General features: G+C 50.0%; 1 protein-coding gene across 1 annotated transcript in view; it reads left to right on the top strand.

The window, feature by feature from the left end:
• Window positions 1-27,369, top strand: part of LOC141355283 (uncharacterized) — a gene marked incomplete at its 5' end in the record, with an annotated part of 99,900 nt that overhangs the window by 1,931 nt on the left and 70,600 nt on the right. Inside the window, 2 exons of the mRNA XM_073860085.1 lie at window positions 791-1,053; window positions 2,008-2,416. Coding sequence (XP_073716186.1) covers window positions 791-1,053; window positions 2,008-2,416 — 672 coding nt within the window. The remainder of the gene's footprint in view (window positions 1-790; window positions 1,054-2,007; window positions 2,417-27,369) is intronic.

Here is a 27,369-nt window from a genome sequence, read left to right on the forward strand (position 1 = left end):
TGTTGCTTCAACTACCACAACTGTGCCTCCAACCACCACAACTGTTGCTCCAAAAACCACAACTCTTGCTTCAACGACCAGTACTGCTGCTCCAACAACCACAACTGTTGGGCCAACGACCACAACTGTTGCTCCAACGACCACAATTGTTGCTCCAACGACCACAACTGTTGCTCCAACAAGCACATCTGTGGCTCCAACAACCACATCTGTGGCTCCAACAACCACAACTGTTTGGCCAACGACCACAACTGTTGCTCCAACGACCACAATTGTTGCTCCAACGACTACAACTGTGCCTCCAACGACCACAACTGTTGCTCCAACAACCACAACTGTGGCTCCAACAACCACAACTGTTGCGCCAACAACCACAACTCTTGCTCCAACGTCCACAACTGCTGCTACAACAACCACAGCTGTTGCGCCAACGACCACAACTGTGTATTCAACAACCACAACTGTGCCTCCTACAACCACAACTGTGGCTCCAACAACCACCCCTAAAGCTCCAACAACCACAACTGTTGCGCCAACGACAACAACTGTGGCTCCAACAACCACAACTGTTGCTCCAACAACCACAACTGTTGCTCCAACGACCACAACTATGGCTCTAACAACCACCACTGAAGCTTCAACAACCACAACTGTGGCTCAAACGACCACAAATGTTGCTCCAACAACCACAACTGTTGCTCCAACAACCACAACTGTGCCTCCAACGACCACAACTGTTGCGCTAACGACCACAACTGTGCCTCCAACAACCACCACTAAAGCTCCAACAACCACAACTGTGCTTCCAACTACCACAACTGTTGCTCCAACAACCACAACTGTGGCTCCAACATCCACCACTAAAACTCCAACAACCACAACTGTTGCTCCAACAACCACAGCTGTTGCTCCAACAACCACAACTGTGTATTCAACAACCACAACTGTGCCTCCTACAACCACAACTGTGGCTCCAACAACCACCACTAAAGCTCCAACAACCACAACTGTTGTGCCAACGACAACAACTGTGGCTCCAACGACCACAACTGTGTATTCAACAACCACAACTGTGCCTCCTACAACCACAACTGTGGCTCCAACAACCACCACTAAAGCTCCAACAACCACAACTGTTGCGCCAACGACAACAACTGTGGCTCCAACAACCACAACTGTTGCTCCAACAACCACAACTGTTGCTCCAACAACCACATCTGTTGCTCCAACGACCACAACTATGGCTCTAACAACCACCACTGAAGCTTCAACAACCACAACTGTGGCTCAAACGACCACAAATGTTGCTCCAACAACCACAACTGTTGCTCCAACAACCACAACTGTGCCTCCAACGACCACAACTGTTGCGCTAACGACCACAACTGTGCCTCCAACTACCACAACTGTTGCTCCAACGACCACAACTGCGGCTCAAACAACCACAAATGTTGCTCCAACAACCACAACTGTTGCTCCCACGACCACAACTGTTGCTCCAACAACTACAAGTGTTGCCCCAATGACCACAACTGTTGCTTCAACTACCACAACTGTGCCTACAACCACCACAACTGTTGCTCCAACAACCACAACTCTTGCTTCAACGACCACAACTACTGCTCCAACAACCACAACTGTTGGGCCAACGACCACAACTGTTGCTTCAACGACCACAACTGCTGCTCCAACAACCACAACTGTTGCCCCAACGACCACAACTGTTGCTTCAACTACCACAACTGTGCCTCCAACCACCACAACTGTTGCTCCAACAACCACAACTCTTGCTTCAACGACCAGTACTGCTGCTCCAACAACCACAACTGTTGGGCCAACGACCACAACTGTTGCTCCAACGACCACAATTGTTGATCCAACGACCACAACTGTTGCTCCAACAAGCACATCTGTGGCTCCAACAACCACATCTGTGGCTCCAACAACCACATCTGTGGCTCCAACAACCACAACTGTTGCGCTAACGACCACAACTGTGTCTCGTAGGACCACAACTGTTGCTCCAATGACCACAACTGTGGCTACAACAACCACAACTGTTGCGCCAACAACCACAACTCTTGCTCCAACGTCCACAACTGCTGCTCCAACAACCACAACTTTTGCGCCAACGACCACAACTGTTGCTTCAACGACCACAACTGTGGCTCCAACAACCACAACTGTGGCTCCAACAACCACAACTGTTGCACCAACAACCACAACTGTGGCTCCAACAACCACCACTAAAGCTCCAACAACCACAACTGTGCTTCCAACTACCACAACTGTTGCTCCAACAACCACAACTCTTGCTTCAACGACCACAACTGTGGCTCCAACAACCACAACTGTTGCTCCCACGCCCACAACTGCTGCTCCAACAACCACAACTGTTGCCCCAACGACCACAACTGTTGCTTCAACTACCACAACTACTGCTCCAACAACCACAACTGTTGCCCCAACGACCACAACTGTTGCTTCAACTACCACAACTGTGCCTCCAACCACCACAACTGTTGCTCCAACAACCACAAATCTTGCTTCAACGACCACAACTGCTTCTCCAACAACCACAACTGTTGGGCCAACGACCACAACTGTTGCTTCAATGACCACAACTGTTGCTCCAACAACCACATCTGTGGCTCCAACAACCACAACTGTTGAGCTAACGACCACAACTGTGTCTCCAACAACCACAACTCTTGCTCCAACAACCACATCTGTGGCTCCAACAACCACAACTGTTGCGTCAACGACCACAACTCTTGCTTCAACGACCACAACTGCTGCTCCAACAACTACAACTGTTGGACCAACGACCACAACTGTTGCTTCAACGACCACAACTGTGCCTCCAAAGACCACAACTGTGGCTCCAACAACCACAACTGTTGCACCAACAACCACAACTGTGGCTCCAACAACCACCACTAAAGCTCCAACAATCACAAATGTGCCTCCAACTACCACAACTGTTGCTCCAACAACCACAACTCTTGCTTCAATGACCACAACTGCTGCTCCAACAACTACAACTGTTGGACCAACGACCACAACTGTTGCTTCAACGACCACAACTGTGCCTCCAACGACCACAACTGTTGCTCCAACAACCACAACTGTGCCTCCAACAACCACCACTAATGCTCCAACAACCACATCTGTGAAACCAACGACCACAACTGTGCCTCCAACGACGACAACTGTGCCTCCAACGACCACAACTGTTGCTCCAACAACCACAACTGTGGCTCCAACAACCACAACTGTTGCGCCAACAACCACAACTCTTGCTCCAACGTCCACAACTGCTGCTACAACAACCACAGCTGTTGCGCCAACGACCACAACTGTGTATTCAACAACCACAACTGTGCCTCCTACAACCACAACTGTGGCTCCAACAACCACCACTAAAGCTCCAACAACCACAACTGTTGCGCCAACGACAACAACTGTGGCTCCAACAACCACAACTGTTGCTCCAACAACCACAACTGTTGCTCCAACAACCACATCTGTTGCTCCAACGACCACAACTATGGCTCTAACAACCACCACTGAAGCTTCAACAACCACAACTGTGGCTCAAACGACCACAAATGTTGCTCCAACAACCACAACTGTTGCTCCAACAACCACAACTGTGCCTCCAACGACCACAACTGTTGCGCTAACGACCACAACTGTGCCTCCAACTACCACAGCTGTTGCTCCAACGACCACAACTGCGGCTCAAACAACCACAACTGTTGCACCTACTACCACAACTGTTGCGCCAAAAACCACAACTCTTGCTTCAACGACCACAACTGTGGCTCCAACAACCACAACTGTTGCTCCCATGACCACAACTGTTGCTCCAACAACTACAAGTGTTGCCCCAACGACCACAACTGTTGCTTCAACTACCACAACTGTGCCTACAACCACCACAACTGTTGCTCCAACAACCACAACTCTTGCTTCAACGACCACAACTACTGCTCCAACAACCACAACTGTTGGGCCAACGACCACAACTGTGTCTTCAACGACCACAACTGCTGCTCCAACAACCACAACTGTTGCCCCAACGACCACAACTGTTGCTTCAACTACCACAACTGTGCCTCCAACCACCACAACTGTTGCTCCAACAACCACAACTCTGGCTTCAACGACCAGTACTGCTGCTCCAACAACCACAACTGTTGGGCCAACGACCACAACTGTTGCTCCAACGACCACAATTGTTGCTCCAACAACAACAACTCTGGCTTCAAAGACCAGTACTGCTGCTCCAACAACCACAACTGTTGGGCCAACAACCACATCTGTGGCTCCAACAACCACATCTGTGGCTCCAACAGCCACATCTGTGGCTCCAACAACCACAACTGTTGCGCTAACGACCACAACTGTGTCTCGTAGGACCACAACTGTTGAACCAATGACCACAACTGTGGCTACAACAACCACAACTGTTGCGCCAACAACCACAACTCTTGCTTCAACGACCACAACTGTTGCACCAACAACCACAACTCTTGCTCCAACGTCCACAACTGCTGCTCCAACAACCACAACTTTTGCGCCAACAACCACAATTGTTGCTTCAACGACCACAACTGTGGCTCCAACAACCACAACTGTGGCTCCAACAACCACAACTGTTGCACCAACAACCACAACTGTGGCTCCAACAACCACCACTAAAGCTCAAGCAACCACAACTGTGCTTCCAACTACCACAACTGTTGCTCCAACAACCACAACTCTTGCTTCAACGACCACAACTGTGGCTCCAACAACCACAACTGTTGCTCCTACGACCACAACTGCTGCTCCAACAACCACAACTGTTGCCCCAACGACCACAACTGTTGCTTCAACTACCACAACTGCTGCTCCAACAACCACAACTGTTGCCCCAATGACCACAACTGTTGCTTCAACTACCAGAACTGTGCCTCCAACCACCACAACTGTTGCTCCAACAACCACAAATCTTGCTTCAACGACCACAACTGCTGCTCCAACAACCACAAGTGTTGGGCCAACGACCACAACTGTTGCTTCAATGACCCCAACTGTTGCTCCAACAACCACATCTGTGGCTCCAACAACCACAACTGTTGAGCTAACGACCACAACTGTGTCTCCAACAACCACAACTCTTGCTTCAACGACCACAACTGTGGCTCCAACAACCACAACTGTTGCTCCCACGACCAAAACTATTGCTCCAACAACCACATCTGTGGCTCCAACAACCACATCTGTGGCTCCAACAACCACAACTGTTGCGCCAACTACCACAACTCTTGCTTCAACGACCACAACTGTTGCCCCAACAACTACAACTGTTGGACCAACGACCACAACTGTTGCTTCAACGACCACAACTGTGGCTCCAACAACCACAACTGTTGCTCCCACGACCAAAACTGTTGATCCAACAACCACATATGTGGCTCCAACAACCACATCTGTGGCTCCAACAACCACAACTGTTGCTCCCACGACCAAAACTGTTGATCCAACAACCACATATGTGGCTCCAACAACCACATCTGTGGCTCCAACAACCACAACTGTTGCGCCAACTACCACAACTCTTGCTTCAACGACCACAACTGTTGCCCCAACAACTACAACTGTTGGACCAACGACCACAACTGTTGCTTCAACGACCACAACTGTGCCTCCAACGACTACAACTGTGGCTCCAACAACCACAACTGTTGCACCAACAACCACAACTGTTGCACCAACAACCACAACTGTGGCTCCAACAACCACCACTAAAGCTCCAACAATCACAAATGTGCCTCCAACTACCACAACTGCTGCTCCAACAACTACAACTGTTGGACCAACGACCACAACTGTTGCTTCAACGACCACAACTGTGCTTCCATCAACCACAACTGTGGCTCCAACAACCACCACTAAAGCTCCAACAACCACAACTGTGCCTCCAACTACCACAACTGTTGCTCCAACAACCACAACTCTTGCTTCAACAACCACAACTGCTGCTCCAACAACCACAACTGTTGGGCCAACGACCACAACTGTGCCTCCAACGACCACAACTGTGACTCCAACGACCACAACTGTGACTCCAACAACAACAACTGTGGCTCCAACAACCACAACTGTGCCTCCAACAACCACCACTCATCCTCCAACAACCACATCTGTGAAACCAACGACCACAACTGTGCCTCCAACGACGACAACTGTGCCTCCAACGACCACAACTGTGCCTCCAACGACCACAACTGTTGCTCCAACAACCACAACTGTGGCTCCAACAACCACAACTGTTGCGCCAACAACCACAACTCTTGCTCCAACGTCCACAACTGCTGCTCCAACAACCACAACTGTTGCTCCCACGACCACAACTGCTGCTCCAACAACCACAACTGTTGCCCCAACGACCACAACTGTTGCTTCAACTACCACAACTGCTGCTCCAACAACCACAACTGTTGCCCCAACGACCACAACTGTTGCTTCAACTACCACAACTGTGCCTCCAACCACCACAACTGTTGCTCCAACAACCACAAATCTTGCTTCAACGACCACAACTGCTGCTCCAACGACCACAACGTTTGCTTCAACGACCACAACTTTTGCTCCAACAACCACATCTGTGCCTTCAACAACCACCACTAAAGCTCCAACAACCACATCTGTGGCTCCAACAACCACAACTGTTGCGCTAACTACCACAACTGTGTCTCCAAGGACCACAACTGTTGCTCCAACGACCACAACTGTGGCTCCAACAACCACATCTGTTGCTCCAACGACCACAACTGTTGCTCCCACGACCACAACTGTTGCGCCAACTACCACAACTCTTGCTCCAACAACCACAACTGTTGCCCCAACGACAACAACTGTTGCTTCAACTACCACAACTGTGTCTCCAACCACCACAACTGTTGCTCCAACAACCACAACTCTTGCTTCAACGACCACAACTGTGCCTCCAACCACCACAACTGTTGCTCCAACAACCACAACTCTTGCTTCAATGACCACAACTGCTGATCCAACAACCACAACTGTTGGGCCAATGACCACAACTCTGGCTCCAACAACCACAACTGTTGCGCCAACAACCACAACTCTTGCTTCAACGACCACAACTGTGGCTCCCACGACCAAAACTGTTGCGCCAACAACCACAACTCTTGCTCCAACATCCACAACTGCTGCTCCAACAACCACAACTGTTGCCCCAACAACCACAATTGTGCCTCCAACAACCACAACTGTTGCTCTAACGACCACAACTGTGCTTCCAACTACCACAACTGTTGCTCCAACAACCACAACTCTTGCTTCAACGACCACAACTGTGGCTCCAACAACCACAACTGTTGCTCCTACGACCACAACTGCTGCTCCAACAACCACAACTGTTGCCCCAACGACCACAACTGTTGCTTCAACTACCACAACTGCTGCTCCAACAACCACAACTGTTGCCCCAATGACCACAACTGTTGCTTCAACTACCACAACTGTGCCTCCAACCACCACAACTGTTGCTCCAACAACCACAAATCTTGCTTCAACGACCACAACTGCTGCTCCAACAACCACAACTGTTGGGCCAACGACCACAACTGTTGCTTCAATGACCCCAACTGTTGCTCCAACAACCACATCTGTGGCTCCAACAACCACAACTGTTGAGCTAACGACCACAACTGTGTCTCCAACAACCACAACTCTTGCTTCAACGACCACAACTGTGGCTCCAACAACCACAACTGTTGCTCCCACGACCAAAACTATTGCTCCAACAACCACATCTGTGGCTCCAACAACCACATCTGTGGCTCCAACAACCACAACTGTTGCGCCAACTACCACAACTCTTGCTTCAACGACCACAACTGTTGCCCCAACAACTACAACTGTTGGACCAACGACCACAACTGTTGCTTCAACGACCACAACTGTGGCTCCAACAACCACAACTGTTGCTCCCACGACCAAAACTGTTGCTCCAACAACCACATATGTGGCTCCAACAACCACATCTGTGGCTCGAACAACCACAACTGTTGCGCCAACTACCACAACTCTTGCTTCAACGACCACAACTGTTGCCCCAACAACTACAACTGTTGGACCAACGACCACAACTGTTGCTTCAACGACCACAACTGTGCCTCCAATGACTACAACTGTGGCTCCAACAACCACAACTGTTGCACCAACAACCACAACTGTTGCACCAACAACCACAACTGTGGCTCCAACAACCACCACTAAAGCTCCAACAATCACAAATGTGCCTCCAACTACCACAACTGCTGCTCCAACAACTACAACTGTTGGACCAACGACCACAACTGTTGCTTCAACGACCACAACTGTGCTTCCATCAACCACAACTGTGGCTCCAACAACCACCACTAAAGCTCCAACAACCACAACTGTGCCTCCAACTACCACAACTGTTGCTCCAACAACCACAACTCTTGCTTCAACAACCACAACTGCTGCTTCAACAACCACAACTGTTGGGCCAACGACCACAACTGTTGCTTCAACGACCACAACTGTTGCTCCAACAACCACAACTCTTGCTTCAACGACCACAACTGTGCCTCCAACCACCACAACTGTTGCTCCAACAACCACAACTCTTGCTTCAATGACCACAACTGCTGATCCAACAACCACAACTGTTGGGCCAATGACCACAACTGTGGCTCCAACAACAACAACTGTTGCGCCAACAACCCCAACTCTTGCTTCAATGACCACAACTGTGGCTCCCACGACAAAAACTGTTGCGCCAACAACCACAACTCTTGCTCCAACGTCCACAACTGCTGCTCCAACAACCACAACTGTTGCCCCAACAACCACAATTGTGCCTCCAACAACCACAACTGTTGCTCTAACGACCACAACTGCGGCTCCAACAACCACAACTGTTGCCCCTACTACCACAACTGTTACGCCAACAACCACAACTCTTGCTTCAATGACCACAACTGTTGCTCCAACAACCACAACTGTTGCGCCAACAACCACAACTGTGCCTCCAACGACCACAACTGTGGCTGCAACAACCACAACTGTGGCTGCAACAACCACAACTGTTGCACCAACAACCACAACTGTTGCACCAACAACCACAACTGTGGCTCCAACAACCACCACTAAAGCTCCAACAATCACAACTGTGCCTCCAACTACCACAACTCTTGCTCCAACAACCACAACTCTTGCTTCAACGACCACAACTGCTGCTCCAACAACTATAACTGTTGGGCCAACGACCACAACTGTTGCTTCAACGACCACAACCGTGCTTCCAACAACCACAACTGTGGCTCCAACAACCACCACTAAAGCTCCAAAAACCACAACTGTGCCTCCAACTACCACGACTGTTGCTCCAACAACCACAACTCTTGCTTCAACGACCACAACTGCTGCTCCAACAACCACAACTGTTGCGCCAACGACCAAAACTCTTGCTTCAACGACCACAACTGCTGCTCCAACAACCACAACTGTTGCTCCCACGACCACAACTGCTGATCCAACAACCACAACTGTTGCCCCAACGACCACAACTGTTGCTTCAACTACCACAACTGCTGCTCCAACAACCACAACTGTTGCCCCAACGACCACAACTGTTGCTTCAACTACCACAACTGTGCCTCCAACAACCACAACTGTTGCTCCAACAACCACAAATCTTGCTTCAACGACCACAACTGCTGCTCCAACGACCACAACGTTTGCTACAACGACCACAGCTTTTGCTCCAACAACCACAACTGTGCCTTCAACAACCACCACTAAAGCTCCAACAACCACATCTGTGGCTCCAACAACCACAACTGTTGCGCTAACTACCACAACTGTGTCTCCAAGGACCACAACTGTTGCTCCAATGACCACAACTGTGGCTCCAACAACCACATCTGTTGCTCCAACGACCACAACTGTTGCTCCCACGACCACAACTGCTGCTCCAACAACCACAACTGTTGCCCCAAAGACCACAACTGTTGCTTCAACTACCACAACTGTGTCTCCAACCACCACAACTGTTGCTCCAACAACCACAACTCTTGCTTCAACGGCCACAACTGTGCCTCCAACCACCACAACTGTTGCTCCAACAACCACAACTCTTGCTTCAATGACCACAACTGCTGATCCAACAACCACAACTGTTGGGCCAATGACCACAACTGTGGCTCCAACGACCACAACCGTGCTTCCAACAACCACAACTGTGGCTCCAACAACCACCACTAAAGCTCCAAAAACCACAACTGTGCCTCCAACTACCACGACTGTTGCTCCAACAACCACAACTCTTGCTTCAACGACCACAACTGCTGCTCCAACAACTACAACTGTTGGACCAACGACCACAACTGTTGCTTCAACGACCACAACTGTGCTTCCATCAACCACAACTGTGGCTCCAACAACCACCACTAAAGCTCCAACAACCACAACTGTGCCTCCAACTACCACAACTGTTGCTCCAACAACCACAACTCTTGCTTCAACAACCACAACTGCTGCTTCAACAACCACAACTGTTGGGCCAACGACCACAACTGTTGCTTCAACGACCACAACTGTGGCTCCAACAACCACAACTGTTGCGCCAACAACCACAACTCTTGCTCCAACATCCACAACTGCTGCTCCAACAACCACAGCTGTTGCGCCAACGACCACAACTGTTGCTTCAACGACCACAACTGTTGGACCAACAACCACAACTGTGGCTCCAACAACCACAACTTTGGCTCCAACAACCAGAACTGTGGCTCCAACAACCACCACTAAAGCTCCAAAGACCACCACTCTTGCTTCAACGACCACAACTGTGGCTCCAACAACCACAACTGTTGCTCCCACGACCACAACTGCTGCTCCAGCAACCACAACTGTTGCCCCAACGACCACAACTGTTGCTTCAACTACCACAACTGCTGCTCCAACAACCACAACTGTTGCCCCAACGACCACAACTGTTGCTTCAACTACCACAACTGTGCCTCCAACAACCACAACTGTTGCTCCAACAACCACAAATCTTGCTTCAACGACCACAACTGCTGCTCCAACGACCACAACGTTTGCTTCAACGACCACAACTTTTGCTCCAACAACCACAACTGTGCCTTCAACAACCACCACTAAAGCTCCAACAACCACATCTGTGGTTCCAACAACCACAACTGTTGCGCTAACTACCACAACTGTGTCTCCAAGGACCACAACTGTTGCTCCAACGACCACAACTGTGGCTCCAACAACCACATCTGTTGCTCCAACGACCACAACTGTTGCTCCCACGACCACAACTGCTGCTCCAACAACCACAACTGTTGCCCCAACGACCACAACTGTTGCTTCAACTACCACAACTGTGTCTCCAACCACCACAACTGTTGCTCCAACAACCACAACTCTTGCTTCAACGACCACAACTGTGCCTCCAACCACCACAACTGTTGCTCCAACAACCACAACTCTTGCTTCAATGACCACAACTGCTGATCCAACAACCACAACTGTTGGGCCAATGACCACAACTGTGGCTCCAACAACAACAACTGTTGCGCCAACAACCCCAACTCTTGCTTCAATGACCACAACTGTGGCTCCCACGACAAAAACTGTTGCGCCAACAACCACAACTCTTGCTCCAACGTCCACAACTGCTGCTCCAACAACCACAACTGTTGCCCCAACAACCACAATTGTGCCTCCAACAACCACAACTGTTGCTCTAACGACCACAACTGCGGCTCCAACAACCACAACTGTTGCCCCTACTACCACAACTGTTGCGCCAACAACCACAACTCTTGCTTCAATGACCACAACTGTTGCTCCAACAACCACAACTGTTGCGCCAACAACCACAACTGTGCCTCCAACGACCACAACTGTGGCTGCAACAACCACAACTGTGGCTGCAACAACCACAACTGTTGCACCAACAACCACAACTGTTGCACCAACAACCACAACTGTGGCTCCAACAACCACCACTAAAGCTCCAACAATCACAACTGTGCCTCCAACTACCACAACTCTTGCTCCAACAACCACAACTCTTGCTTCAACGACCACAACTGCTGCTCCAACAACTATAACTGTTGGGCCAACGACCACAACTGTTGCTTCAACGACCACAACCGTGCTTCCAACAACCACAACTGTGGCTCCAACAACCACCACTAAAGCTCCAAAAACCACAACTGTGCCTCCAACTACCACGACTGTTGCTCCAACAACCACAACTCTTGCTTCAACGACCACAACTGCTGCTCCAACAACCACAACTGTTGCGCCAACGACCAAAACTCTTGCTTCAACGACCACAACTGCTGCTCCAACAACCACAACTGTTGGGCCAACGACCACCACTGTTGCTTCAACGACCACAATTGTGCCTCCAACAACCACAACTGTTGCTCCAACGACCACAACTATTGCTTCGACGACCACAACTGTGGCTCCAACAACCACAACTGCTGCTCCAACAACCACAACTGTTGCGCCAACTACCACAACTGTTGCTTCAACGACCACAACTGTGGCTCCAACAACCACAACTGTTGCACCAACAACCACAACTGTTGCACCAACAACCACCACTAAAGCTCCAACAACCACAACTGTGCTTCCAACTACCACAACTGTTGCTCCAACATCCACAACTGTGGCTCCAACATCCACCACTAAAACTCCAACAACCACAACTGTTGCTCCAACAACCACAGCTGTTGCTCCAACGACCACAACTGTGTATTCAACAACCACAACTGTGCCTCCTACAACCACAACTGTGGCTCCAACAACCACCACTAAAGCTCCAACAACCACAACTGTTGTGCCAACGACAACAACTGTGGCTCCAACAACCACAACTGTTGCTCCAACAACCACAACTGTTGCTCCAACAACCACATCTGTTGCTCCAACGACCACAACTATGGCTCTAACAACCACCACTGAAGCTTCAACAACCACAACTGTGGCTCAAACGAACACAAATGTTGCTCCAACAACCACAACTGTTGCTCCAACAACCACAACTGTGCCTCCAACGACCACAACTGTTGCGCTAACGACCACAACTGTGCCTCCAACTACCACAACTGTGCCTCCAACGACCACAACTGCGGCTCAAACAACCACAACTGTTGCACCTACTACCACAACTGTTGCGCCAAAAACCACAACTCTTGTTTCAACAACCACAACTGTGGCTCCAACAACCACAACTGTTGCTCCCACGACCACAACTGTTGCTCCAACAACTACAAGTGTTGCCCCAACGACCACAACTGTTGCTTCAACTACCACAACTGTGCCTACAACCACCACAACTGTTGCTCCAACAACCACAACTCTTGCTTCAACGACCACAACTACTGCTCCAACAACCACAACTGTTGGGCCAACGACCACAACTGTTGCTTCAACGACCACAACTGCTGCTCCAACAACCACAACTTTTGCCCCAACGACCACAACGGTTGCTTCAACTACCACAACTGTGCCTCCAACCACCACAACTGTTGCTCCAACAACCACAACTCTTGCTTCAACGACCAGTACTGCTGCTCCAACAACCACAACTGTTGGGCCAACGACCACCACTGTTGCTCCAACGACCACAATTGTTGCTCCAACGACCACAACTGTTGCTCCAACAACCACATCTGTGGCTCCAACAACCACATCTGTGGCTCCAACAACCACAACTGTTGCTTCAATGACCACAACTGCTGATCCAACAACCACAACTGTGGCTCCAACAACCACAACTGTTGCGCCAACAACCACAACTCTCTCTTCAACGACCACAACTGTGGCTCCCACGACCAAAACTGTTGCGCCAACAACCACAACTCTTGCTCCAACATCCACAACTGCTGCTCCAATAAACACAACTGTTGCCCCAACAACCACAATTGTGCCTCCAACAACCACAACTGTTGCTCTAACGACCACAACTGCGGCTCCAACAACCACAACTGTTGCTCCTACTACCACAACTGTTGCGCCAACAACCACAACTCTTGCTTCAACGACCACGACTGCTGCTTCAACAACCACAACTGTTGCGCCAACGACCACAACTGTTGCTTCAACAACCACAACTGTGCCTCCAACGACCACAACTGTGGCTGCAACAACCACAACTGTTGCACCAACAACCACAACTGTTGCACCAACAACCACAACTGTGGCTCCAACAACCACCACTAAAGCTCCAACAATCACAACTGTGTCTCCAACTACCACAACTGTTGCTCCAACGACCACAACTCTTGCTTTAACGACCACAACTGCTGCTCCAACAACTATAACTGTTGGGCCAACAACCACAACTGTTGCTTCAACGACCACAACCGTGCTTCCAACAACCACAACTGTGGCTCCAACAACCACCACTAAAGCTCCAAAAACCACAACTGTGCCTCCAACTACCACGACTGTTGCTCCAACAATCGCAACTCTTGCTTCAACGACCACAACTGCTGCTCAAACAACCACAACTGTTGCGCCAACGACCACAACTCTTGCTTCAACGACCACAACTGCTGCTCCAACAACCACAACTGTTGGGCCAACGACCACCACTGTTGCTTCAACGACCACAATTGTGCCTCAAACAACCACAACTGTTGCTCCAACGACCACAACTGTTGCTTCAACGACCACAAATGTGGCTCCAACAACCACAACTGCTGTTCCAACAACCACAACTGTTGCGCCAACGACCACAACTGTTGCTTCAACGACCACAAATGTGGCTCCAACAACCACAACTGTGGCTCCAACAACCACAACTGTTGCACCAACAACCACAACTGTGGCTCCAGCAACCACCACTAAAGCTCCAACAACCACAACTGTGCTTCCAACTACCACAACTGTTGCTCCAACAACCACAACTGTGGCTCCAACATCCACCACTAAAACTCCAACAACCACAGCTGTTGCTCCAACGACCACAACTGTGTATTCAACAACCACAACTGTGCCTCCTACAACCACAACTGTGGCTCCAACAACCACCACTAAAGCTCCAACAACCACAACTGTTGCGCCAACGACAACAACTGTGGCTCCAACAACCACAACTGGTGCTCCAACAACCACAACTGTTGCTCCAACAACCACATCTGTTGCTCCAACGACCACAACTATGGCTCTAACAACCACCACTGAAGCTTCAACAACCACAACTGTGGCTCAAACGACCACAAATGTTGCTCCAACAACCACAACTGTTGCTCCAACAACCAAAACTGTGCCTCCAACGACCACAACTGTTGCGCTAACGACCACAACTGTGCCTCCAACTACCACAACTGTTGCTCCAACGACCACAACTGCGGCTCAAACAACCACAACTGTTGCACCTACTACCACAACTGTTGCGCCAAAAACCACAACTCTTGCTTCAACAACCACAACTGTGACTCCAACAACCACAACTGTTGCTCCAACAACTACAAGTGTTGCCCCAACGACCACAACTGTTGCTTCAACTACCACAACTGTGCCTACAACCACCACAACTGTTGCTCCAACAACCACAACTCTTGCTTCAACGACCACAACTACTGCTCCAACAACCACAACTGTTGGGCCAACGACCACAACTGTTGCTTCAACGACCACAACTGCTGCTCCAACAACCACAACTGTTGCTCCAACAACCACAACTGTTGGGCCAACGACCACAACTGTTGCTTCAACGACCACAACTGTGCCTCCAACGACCACAACTGTGGCTCCAACAACCACAACTGTGCCTCCAACAACCACATCTGTTGCTCCAACGACCACAACTATGGCTCTAACAACCACCACTGAAGCTCCAACAACAACAACTGTTGCTCCAACAACAACAACGGTTGCTCCAACAACAACAACTGTTGCTCCAACCACCATGACAGTTGCTCCAACAACCACACCTGTTGCTCCAACAACCACAACTGTTCCTCCAACCACCACAACTGTTGCTCCAACAACCACAACTGTTGCTTCAATGACCACAACTGCTGATCCAACAACCACAACTGTTGGGCCAATGACCACAACTGTGGCTCCAACAACCACAACTATTGCGCCAACAACCACAACTCTTGCTTCAACGACCACAACTGTGGCTCCCACGACCAAAACTGTTGCGCCAACAACCACAACTCTTGCTCCAACGTCCACAACTGCTGCTCCAACAACCACAACTGTTGCCCCAACAACCACAATTGTGCCTTCAACAACCACAACTGTTCCTCCAACCACCACAACTGTTGCTCCAACAACCACAACTGTTCCTCCAACCACCACAACTGTTGCTCCAACAACCACAACTGTTCCTCCAACCACCACAACTGTTGCTCCAACAACCACAACTGTTGCGCCAACCACCACAACTGTTGCTCCAACCACCACAACTGTTGCTCCAACAACAACAACTGTGCCTCCAACGACCACAACTGTGGCTGCAACAACCACAACTGTTGCACCAACAACCACAACTGTTGCACCAACAACCACAACTGTGGCTCCAACAACCACCACTAAAGCTCCAAAAACCACAACTGTGCATCCAACTACCACGACTGTTGCTCCAACAACCACAACTCTTGCTTCAACGACCACAACTGCTGCTCCAACAACCACAACTGTTGCGCCAACGACCACAACTCTTGCTTCAGCGACCACAACTGCTGCTCCAACAACCACAACTGTTGGGCCAACGACCACCACTGTTGCTTCAACGACCACAATTGTGCCTCCAACAACCACAACTGTTGCTCCAACGACCACAACTGTTGCTTTGACGACCACAACTGTGGCTCCAACAACCACAACTGCTGCTCCAACAACCACAACTGTTGCGCCAACGACCACAACTGTTGCTTCAACGACCACAACTTTGGCTCCAACAACCACAACTGTTGCTCCAACAACCACAACTGTTGCTCCAGCAACCACCACTAAAGCTCCAACAACCACAACTGTGCCTCCAACGACCACAACTGTTGCTCCAACAACCACAACTGTTGCTCCAACAACCACAACTGTTGCTCCAACAACCATATATGTTGCTCTAACGACCACAACTCTTGCTCTAACAACCACCACTGAAGCTTCAACAACCACAACTGTGGCTCAAACGACCACAAATGTGGCTCCAACAACCACAACTGCTGTTCCAACAACCACAACTGTTGCGCCAACAACCACAACTGTTGCTTCAACGACCACAACTGTGGCTCCAACAACCACAACTGTGGCTCCAACAACCACAACTGTTGCACCAACAACCACAACCGTGGCTCCAACAACCACCACTAAAGCTCCAACAACCACAACTGTGCTTCCAACTACCACAACTGTTGCTCCAACAACCACAACTGTTGCTCCAACATCCACCACTAAAACTCCAACAACCACAACTGTTGCTCCAACAACCACAGCTGTTGCTCCAACGACCACAACTGTGTATTCAACAACCACAACTGTGCCTCCTACATCCACAACTGTGGCTCCAACAACCACCACTAAAGCTCCAACAACCACAACTGTTGCGCCAACGACAACAACTGTGGCTCCAACAACCACAACTGGTGCTCCAACAACCACAACTGTTGCTCCAACAACCACATCTGTTGCTCCAACGACCACAACTATGGCTCTAACAACCACCACTGAAGCTTCAACAACCACAACTGTGGCTCAAACGACCACAAATGTTGCTCCAACAACCACAACTGTTGCTCCAACAACAACAACTGTGCCTCCAACGACCACAACTGTTGCGCTAATGACCACAACTGTGCCTCCAACTACCACAACTGTTGCTCCAACGACCACAACTGCGGCTCAAACAACCACAACTGTTGCACCTACTACCACAACTGTTGCGCCAAAAACCACAACTCTTGCTTCAACGACCACAACTGTGACTCCAACAACCACAACTGTTGCTCCCACGACCACAACTGTTGCTCCAACAACTACAAGTGTTGCCCCAACGACCACAACTGTTGCTTCAACTACCACAACTGTGCCTACAACCACCACAACTGTTGCTCCAACAACCACAACTCTTGCTTCAACGACCACAACTACTGCTCCAACAACCACAACTGTTGGGCCAACGACCACAACTGTTGCTTCAACGACCACAACTGCTGCTCCAACAACCACAACTGTTGCTCCAACAACCACAACTGTTGGGCCAACAACCACAACTGTTGCTTCAACGACCACAACTGTGCCTCCAACGACCACAACTGTGGCTCCAACAACCACAACTGTGCCTCCAACAACCACCACTAATGCTCCAACAACCACATCTGTGAAACCAATGACCACAACTGTGCCTCCAACGATGACAACTGTGCCTCCAACGACCACAACTGTTGCTCCAACAACCACAACTGTGGCTCCAACAACCACAACTGTTGCGCCAACAACCAAAACTCTTGCTCCAACGTCCACAACTGCTGCTCCAACAACCACAACTGTTGCCCCAACGACCACAACTGTTGCTTCAACTACCACAACCGTGCCTCCAACCACCACAACTGTTGCTCCAACAACCACAACTCTTGCTTCAACGACCACAACTGTGCCTCCAACCACCACAACTGTTGCTCCAACAACCACAACTCTTGCTTCAATGACCACAACTGCTGATCCAACAACCACAACTGTTGGGCCAATGACCACAACTGTGGCTCCAACAACCACAACTGTTGCGCCAACAACCACAACTCTTGCTTCAACGACCACAACTGTGGCTCCCACGACCAAAACTGTTGCGCCAACAACCACAACTCTTGCTCCAACTTCCACAACTGCTGCTCCAACAACCACAACTGTTGCCCCAACAACCACAATTGTGCCTCCAACAACCACAACTGTTGCTCTAACGACCACAACTCTTGCTCTAACGACCACAACTGCGGCTCCAACAACCACAACTGTTGCTCCTACTACCACAACTGTTGCGCCAACAACCACAACTCTTGCTTCAATGACCACAACTGTTGCTCCAACAACCACAACTGTTGCGCCAACGACCACAACTGTTGCGCCAACGACCACAACTGTTGCTTCAACAACCACAACTGTGCCTCCAATGACCACAACTGTGGCTGCAACAACCACAACTGTTGCACCAACAACCACAACGGTTGCACCAACAACCACAACTGTGGCTCCAACAACCACCACTAAAGCTCCAACAATCACAACTGTGCCTCCAACTACCACAACTGTTGCTCCAACGACCACAACTGTGTATTCAACAACCACAACTGTGCCTCCTACAACCACAACTGTTGCGCCAACGACAACAACTGTGGCTCCAACAACCACAACTGTTGCTCCAACAACCACAACTGTTGCTCCAACAACCATATCTGTTGCTCCAACGACCACAACTATGGCTCTAACAACCACCACTGAAGCTTCAACAACCACAACTGTGGCTCAAACGACCACAAATGTGGCTCCAACAACCACAACAGTTGCTCCAACCACCACAACTGTTGCTCCAACAACCACAACAGTTGCTCCAACAACCACGACTGTTGCTCCAACCACCACAACTGTTGCTCCAACAACCCCAACAGTTGCTCCAACAACCACAACAGTTGCTCCAACAACCACAACAATAGCTCCAACAACCACAACTGTTGCTCCAACCACCACAACAGTTGCTCCAACAACCACAACAGTTGCTCCAACCACCACAACAATAGCTCCAACAACCACAACTGTTGCTCCAACCACCACAGCTGTTGCTCCAACGACCACAACTGTGTATTCAACAACCACAACTGTGCCTCCTACATCCACAACTGTGGCTCCAACAACCACCACTAAAGCTCCAACAACCACAACTGTTGAGCCAACGACAACAACTGTGGCTCCAACAACCACAACTGGTGCTCCAACAACCACAACTGTTGCTCCAACAACCACATCTGTTGCTCCAACGACCACAACTATGGCTCTAACAACCACCACTGAAGCTTCAACAACCACAACTGTGGCTCAAACGACCACAAATGTTGCTCCAACAACCACAACTGTTGCTCCAACAACCACAACTGTGCCTCCAACGACCACAACTGTTGCGCTAACGACCACAACTGTGCCTCCAACTACCACAACTGTTGCTCCAACGACCACAACTGCGGCTCAAACAACCACAACTGTTGCACCTACTACCACAACTGTTGCGCCAAAAACCACAACTCTTGCTTCAACGACCACAACTGTGACTCCAACAACCACAACTGTTGCTCCCACGACCACAACTGTTGCTCCAACAACTACAAGTGTTGCCCCAACGACCACAACTGTTGCTTCAACTACCACAACTGTGCCTACAACCACCACAACTGTTGCTCCAACAACCACAACTCTTGCTTCAACGACCACAACTACTGCTCCAACAACCACAACTGTTGGGCCAACGACCACAACTGTTGCTTCAACGACCACAACTGCTGCTCCAACAACCACAACTGTTGCTCCAACAACCACAACTGTTGGGCCAACGACCACAACTGTTGCTTCAACGACCACAACTGTGCCTCCAACGACCACAACTGTGGCTCCAACAACCACAACTGTGCCTCCAACAACCACCACTAATGCTCCAACAACCACATCTGTGAAACCAATGACCACAACTGTGCCTCCAACGATGACAACTGTGCCTCCAACGACCACAACTGTTGCTCCAACAACCACAACTGTGGCTCCAACAACCACAACTGTTGCGCCAACAACCAAAACTCTTGCTCCAACGTCCACAACTGCTGCTCCAACAACCACAACTGTTGCCCCAACGACCACAACTGTTGCTTCAACTACCACAACCGTGCCTCCAACCACCACAACTGTTGCTCCAACAACCACAACTCTTGCTTCAACGACCACAACTGTGCCTCCAACCACCACAACTGTTGCTCCAACAACCACAACTCTTGCTTCAATGACCACAACTGTGGCTCCAACAACCACAACTGTTGCGCCAACAACCACAACTCTTGCTTCAACGACCACAACTGTGGCTCCCACGACCAAAACTGTTGCGCCAACAACCACAACTCTTGCTCCAACGTCCACAACTGCTGCTCCAACAACCACAACTGTTGCCCCAACAACCACAATTGTGCCTCCAACAACCACAACTGTTGCTCTAACGACCACAACTCTTGCTCTAACGACCACAACTGCGGCTCCAACAACCACAACTGTTGCTCCTACTACCACAACTGTTGCGCCAACAACCACAACTCTTGCTTCAATGACCACAACTGTTGCTCCAAAAACCACAACTGTTGCGCCAACGACCACAACTGTTGCGCCAACGACCACAACTGTTGCTTCAACAACCACAACTGTGCCTCCAACGACCACAACTGTGGCTGCAACAACCACAACTGTTGCACCAACAACCACAACGGTTGCACCAACAACCACAACTGTGGCTCCAACAACCACCACTAAAGCTCCAACAATCACAACTGTGCCTCCAACTACCACAACTGTTGCTCCAACAACCACAACTCTTGCTTCAACGACCACAACTGCTGCTCCAACAACTATAACTGTTGGGCCAACGACCACAACTGTTGCTTCAACGACCACAACCGTGCTTCCAACAACCACAACTGTGGCTCCAACAACCACCACTAAAGCTCCAAAAACCACAACTGTGCATCCAATTGCCACGACTGTTGCTCCAACAACCACAACTCTTGCTTCAACGACCACAACTGCTGCTCCAACAACCACAACTGTTGCGCCAACGACCACAACTCTTGCTTCAACGACCACAACTGCTGCTCCAACAACCACAACTGTTGGGCCAACGACCACCACTGTTGCTTCAACGACCACAATTGTGCCTCCAACAACCACAACTGTTGCTCCAACGACCACAACTGTTGCTTTGACGACCACAACTGTGGCTCCAACAACCACAACTGCTGCTCCAACAACCACAACTGTTGCGCCAACGACCACAACTGTTGCTTCAACGACCACAACTTTGGCTCCAACAACCACAACTGTGGCTCCAACAACCACAACTGTGGCTCCAACAACCACAACTGTTGCACCAACAACGACCACTAAAGCTCCAACAACCACAACTGTGCTTCCAACTACCACAACTGTTGCTCCAACAACCACAACTGTGGCTCCAACATCCACCACTAAAACTCCAACAACCACAACTGTTGCTCCAACAACCACAGCTGTTGCTCCAACGACCACAACTGTGTATTCAACAACCACAACTGTGCCTCCTACAACCACAACTGTGGCTCCAACAACCACCACTAAAGCTCCAACAACCACAACTGTTGCGCCAACGACAACAACTGTGGCTCCAACAACCACAACTGTTGCTCCAACAACCACAACTGTTGCTCCAACAACCACATCTGTTGCTCCAACGACCACAACTATGGCTATAACAACCACCACTGAAGCTTCAACAACCACAACTGTGGCTCAAACGACCACAAATGTTGCTCCAACAACCACAACTGTTGCTCCAACAACCACAACTGTGCCTCCAACGACCACAACTGTTGCGCTAACGACCACAACTGTGCCTCCAACTACCACAACTGTGCCTCCAACTACCACAACTGTGCCTCCAACGACCACATCTGTGGCTCCAACAACCACAACTGTTGCGCCAACTACCACAACTCTTGCTTCAACGACCACAACTGTGCCTCCAACGACCACAACTGTGGCTCCAACAACCACAACTGTTGAACCAACATCCACAACTGTTGCACCAACAACCACAACTGTGGCTCCAACAACCACCACTAAAGCTCCAACAATCACAAATGTGCCTCCAACTACCACAACTGTTGCTCCAACAACCACAACTCTTGCTTCAACGACCACAACTGCTGCTCCAACAACTACAACTGTTGGACCAACGACCACAACTGTTGCTTCAACGACCACAGCTGTGCTTCCATCAACCACAACTGTGGCTCCAACAACCACCACTAAAGCTCCAACAACCACAACTGTGCCTCCAACTACCACAACTGTTGCTCCAACAACCACAACTCTTGCTTTAACAACCACAACTGCTGCTCCAACAACCACAACTGTTGGGCCAACGACCACAACTGTTGCTTCAACGACCACAACTGTGCCTCCAACGACCACAACTGTGGCTCCAACAACCACAACTGTGCCTCTAACAACCACCACTAATGCTCCAACAACCACATCTGTGAAACCAACGACCACAACTGTGCCTCCAACGACGACAACTGTGCCTCCAACAACCACAACTCTTGCTTCAACGACCACAACTGTGGCTCCCACGACCAAAACTGTTGCGCCAACAACCACAACTCTTGCTCCAACGTCCACAACTGCTGCTCCAACAACCACAACTGTTGCCCCAACAACCACAATTGTGCCTCCAACAACCACAACTGTTGCTCTAACGACCACAACTGCAGCTCCAACAACCACAACTGTTGCTCCTACTACCACAACTGTTGCGCCAACAACCACAACTCTTGCTTCAATGACCACAACTGTTGCTCCAACAACCACAACTGTTGCGCCAATGACCACAACTGTTGCTTCAACAACCACAACTGTGCCTCCAACGACCACAACTGTGGCTGCAACAACCACAACTGTTGCACCAACAACCACAACTGTTGCACCAACAACCACAACTGTGGCTTCAACAACCACCACTAAAGCTCCAACAATCACAACTGTGCCTCCAACTACCACAACTGTTGCTCCAACAACCACAACTCTTGCTTCAACGACCACAACTGCTGCTCCAACAACTATAACTGTTGGGCCAACGACCACAACTGTTGCTTCAACGACCACAACCGTGCTTCCAACAACCACAACTGTGGCTCCAACAACCACCACTAAAGCTCCAAAAACCACAACTGTGCCTCCAACTACCACGACTGTTGCTCCAACGACCACAACTGTGTATTCAACAACCACAACTGTGCCTCCTACAACCACAACTGTGGCTCCAACAACCACCACTAAAGCTCCAACAACCACAACTGTTGCGCCAACGACAACAACTGTGGCTCCAACAACCACAACTGTTGCTCCAACAACCACAACTGTTGCTCCAACAACCACATCTGTTGCTCCAACGACCACAACTATGGCTCTAACAACCACCACTGAAGCTTCAACAACCATAACTGTGGCTCAAACGACCACAAATGTTGCTCCAACAACCACAACTGTTGCTCCAACAACCACAACTGTGCCTCCAACGACCACAACTGTTGCGCTAACGACCACAACTGTGCCTCCAACTACCACAACTGTGCCTCCAACGACCACATCTGTGGCTCCAACAACCACAACTGTTGCGCCCACTACCACAACTCTTGTTTCAACGACCCCAACTGTTGCCCCAACAACTACAACTGTTGGACCAACGACCACAACTGTTGCTTCAACAACCACAACTGTTGCACCAACAACCACAACTGTGGCTCCAACAACCACCACTAAAGCTCCAACAATCACAAATGTGCCTCCAACTACCACAACTGTTGCTCCAACAACCACAACTCTTGCTTCAACGACGACAACTGCTGCTCCAACAACTACAACTGTTGGACCAACGACCACAACTGTTGCTTCAACGACCACAACTGTGCTTCCATCAACCACATCTGTGGCTCCAACAACCACCACTAAAGCTCCAACAACCACAACTGTGCCTCCAACTACCACAACTGTTGCTCCAACAACCACAACTCTTGCTTCAACAACCACAACTGCTGCTCCAACAACCACAACTGTTGGGCCAACGACCACAACTGTTGCTTCAACGACCACAACTGTGCCTCCATCGACCACAACTGTGGCTCCAACAACCACAACTGTGCCTCCAACAACCACCACTAATGCTCCAACAACCACATCTGTGAAACCAACGACCACAACTGTGCCTCCAACGACGACAACTGTGCCTCCAATGACCACAACTGTGCCTCCAACGACCACAACTGTTGCTCCAACAACCACAACTGTGGCTCCAACAACCACAACTGTTGCGCCAACAACCACAACTCTTGCTCCAACGTCCACAACTGCTGCTCCAACAACCACAGCTGTTGCGCCAACGACCACAACTGTTGCTTCAATGACCACAACTGTGGCTCCAACAACCACAACTGTGGCTCCAACAACCACAACTGTTGCACCAACAACCACAACTGTGGCTCCAACAACCACCACTAAAGCTCCAACAACCACAACTGTGCTTCCAACTACCACAACTTTTGCTCCAACAACCACAACTCTTGCTTCAACGACCACAACTGTGGCTCCAACAACCACAACTGTTGCTCCCACGACCATAACTGCTGCTCCAACAACCACAACTGTTGCCCCAACGACCACAACTGTTGCTTCAACTACCACAACTGCTGCTCCAACAACCACAACTGTTGCCCCAACGACCACAACTGTTGCTTCAACTACCACAACTGTGCCTCCAACCACCACAACTGTTGTTCCAACAACCACAACTCTTGCTTCAATGACCACAACTGTTGCTCCAACAACCACAACTGTTGCGCCAACGACCACAACTGTTGCTTCAACAACCACAACTGTGCCTCCAACGATCACAACTGTGGCTGCAACAACCACAACTGTTGCACCAACAACCACAACTGTTGCACCAACAACCACAACTGTGGCTTCAACAACCACCACTAAAGCTCCAACAATCACAACTGTGCCTCCAACTACCACAACTGTTGCTCCAACAACCACAACTCTTGCTTCAACGACCACAACTGCTGCTCCAACAACTATAACTGTTGGGCCAACGACCACAACTGTTGCTTCAACGACCACAACCGTGCTTCCAACAACCACAACTGTGGCTCCAACAACCACCACTAAAGCTCCAAAAACCACAACTGTGCCTCCAACTACCACGACTGTTGCTCCAACGACCACAACTGTGTATTCAACAACCACAACTGTGCCTCCTACAACCACAACTGTGGCTCCAACAACCACCACTAAAGCTCCAACAACCACAACTGTTGCGCCAACGACAACAACTGTGGCTCCAACAACCACAACTGTTGCTCCAACAACCACAACTGTTGCTCCAACAACCACATCTGTTGCTCCAACGACCACAACTATGGCTCTAACAACCACCACTGAAGCTTCAACAACCATAACTGTGGCTCAAACGACCACAAATGTTGCTCCAACAACCACAACTGTTGCTCCAACAACCACAACTGTGCCTCCAACGACCACAACTGTTGCGCTAACGACCACAACTGTGCCTCCAACTACCACAACTGTGCCTCCAACGACCACATCTGTGGCTCCAACAACCACAACTGTTGCGCCCACTACCACAACTCTTGTTTCAACGACCCCAACTGTTGCCCCAACAACTACAACTGTTGGACCAACGACCACAACTGTTGCTTCAACAACCACAACTGTTGCACCAACAACCACAACTGTGGCTCCAACAACCACCACTAAAGCTCCAACAATCACAAATGTGCCTCCAACTACCACAACTGTTGCTCCAACAACCACAACTCTTGCTTCAACGACGACAACTGATGCTCCAACAACTACAACTGTTGGACCAACGACCACAACTGTTGCTTCAACGACCACAACTGTGCTTCCATCAACCACATCTGTGGCTCAAACAACCACCACTAAAGCTCCAACAACCACAACTGTGCCTCCAACTACCACAACTGTTGCTCCAACAACCACAACTCTTGCTTCAACAACCACAACTGCTGCTCCAACAACCACAACTGTTGGGCCAACGACCACAACTGTTGCTTCAACGACCACAACTGTGCCTCCATCGACCACAACTGTGGCTCCAACAACCACAACTGTGCCTCCAACAACCACCACTAATGCTCCAACAACCACATCTGTGAAACCAACGACCACAACTGTGCCTCCAACGACGACAACTGTGCCTCCAACGACCACAACTGTGCCTCCAACGACCACAACTGTTGCTCCAACAACCACAACTGTGGCTCCAACAACCACAACTGTTGCACCAACAACCACAACTCTTGCTCCAACGTCCACAACTGCTGCTCCAACAACCACAGCTGTTGCGCCAACGACCACAACTGTTGCTTCAACGACCACAACTGTGGCTCCAACAACCACAACTGTGGCTCCAACAACCACAACTGTTGCACCAACAACCACAACTGTGGC

This window comes from Misgurnus anguillicaudatus, chromosome 3 (genome assembly GCF_027580225.2).
Source record: "Misgurnus anguillicaudatus chromosome 3, ASM2758022v2, whole genome shotgun sequence".
In the NCBI taxonomy this organism is placed as follows: Eukaryota; Metazoa; Chordata; class Actinopteri; order Cypriniformes; family Cobitidae; genus Misgurnus; species Misgurnus anguillicaudatus.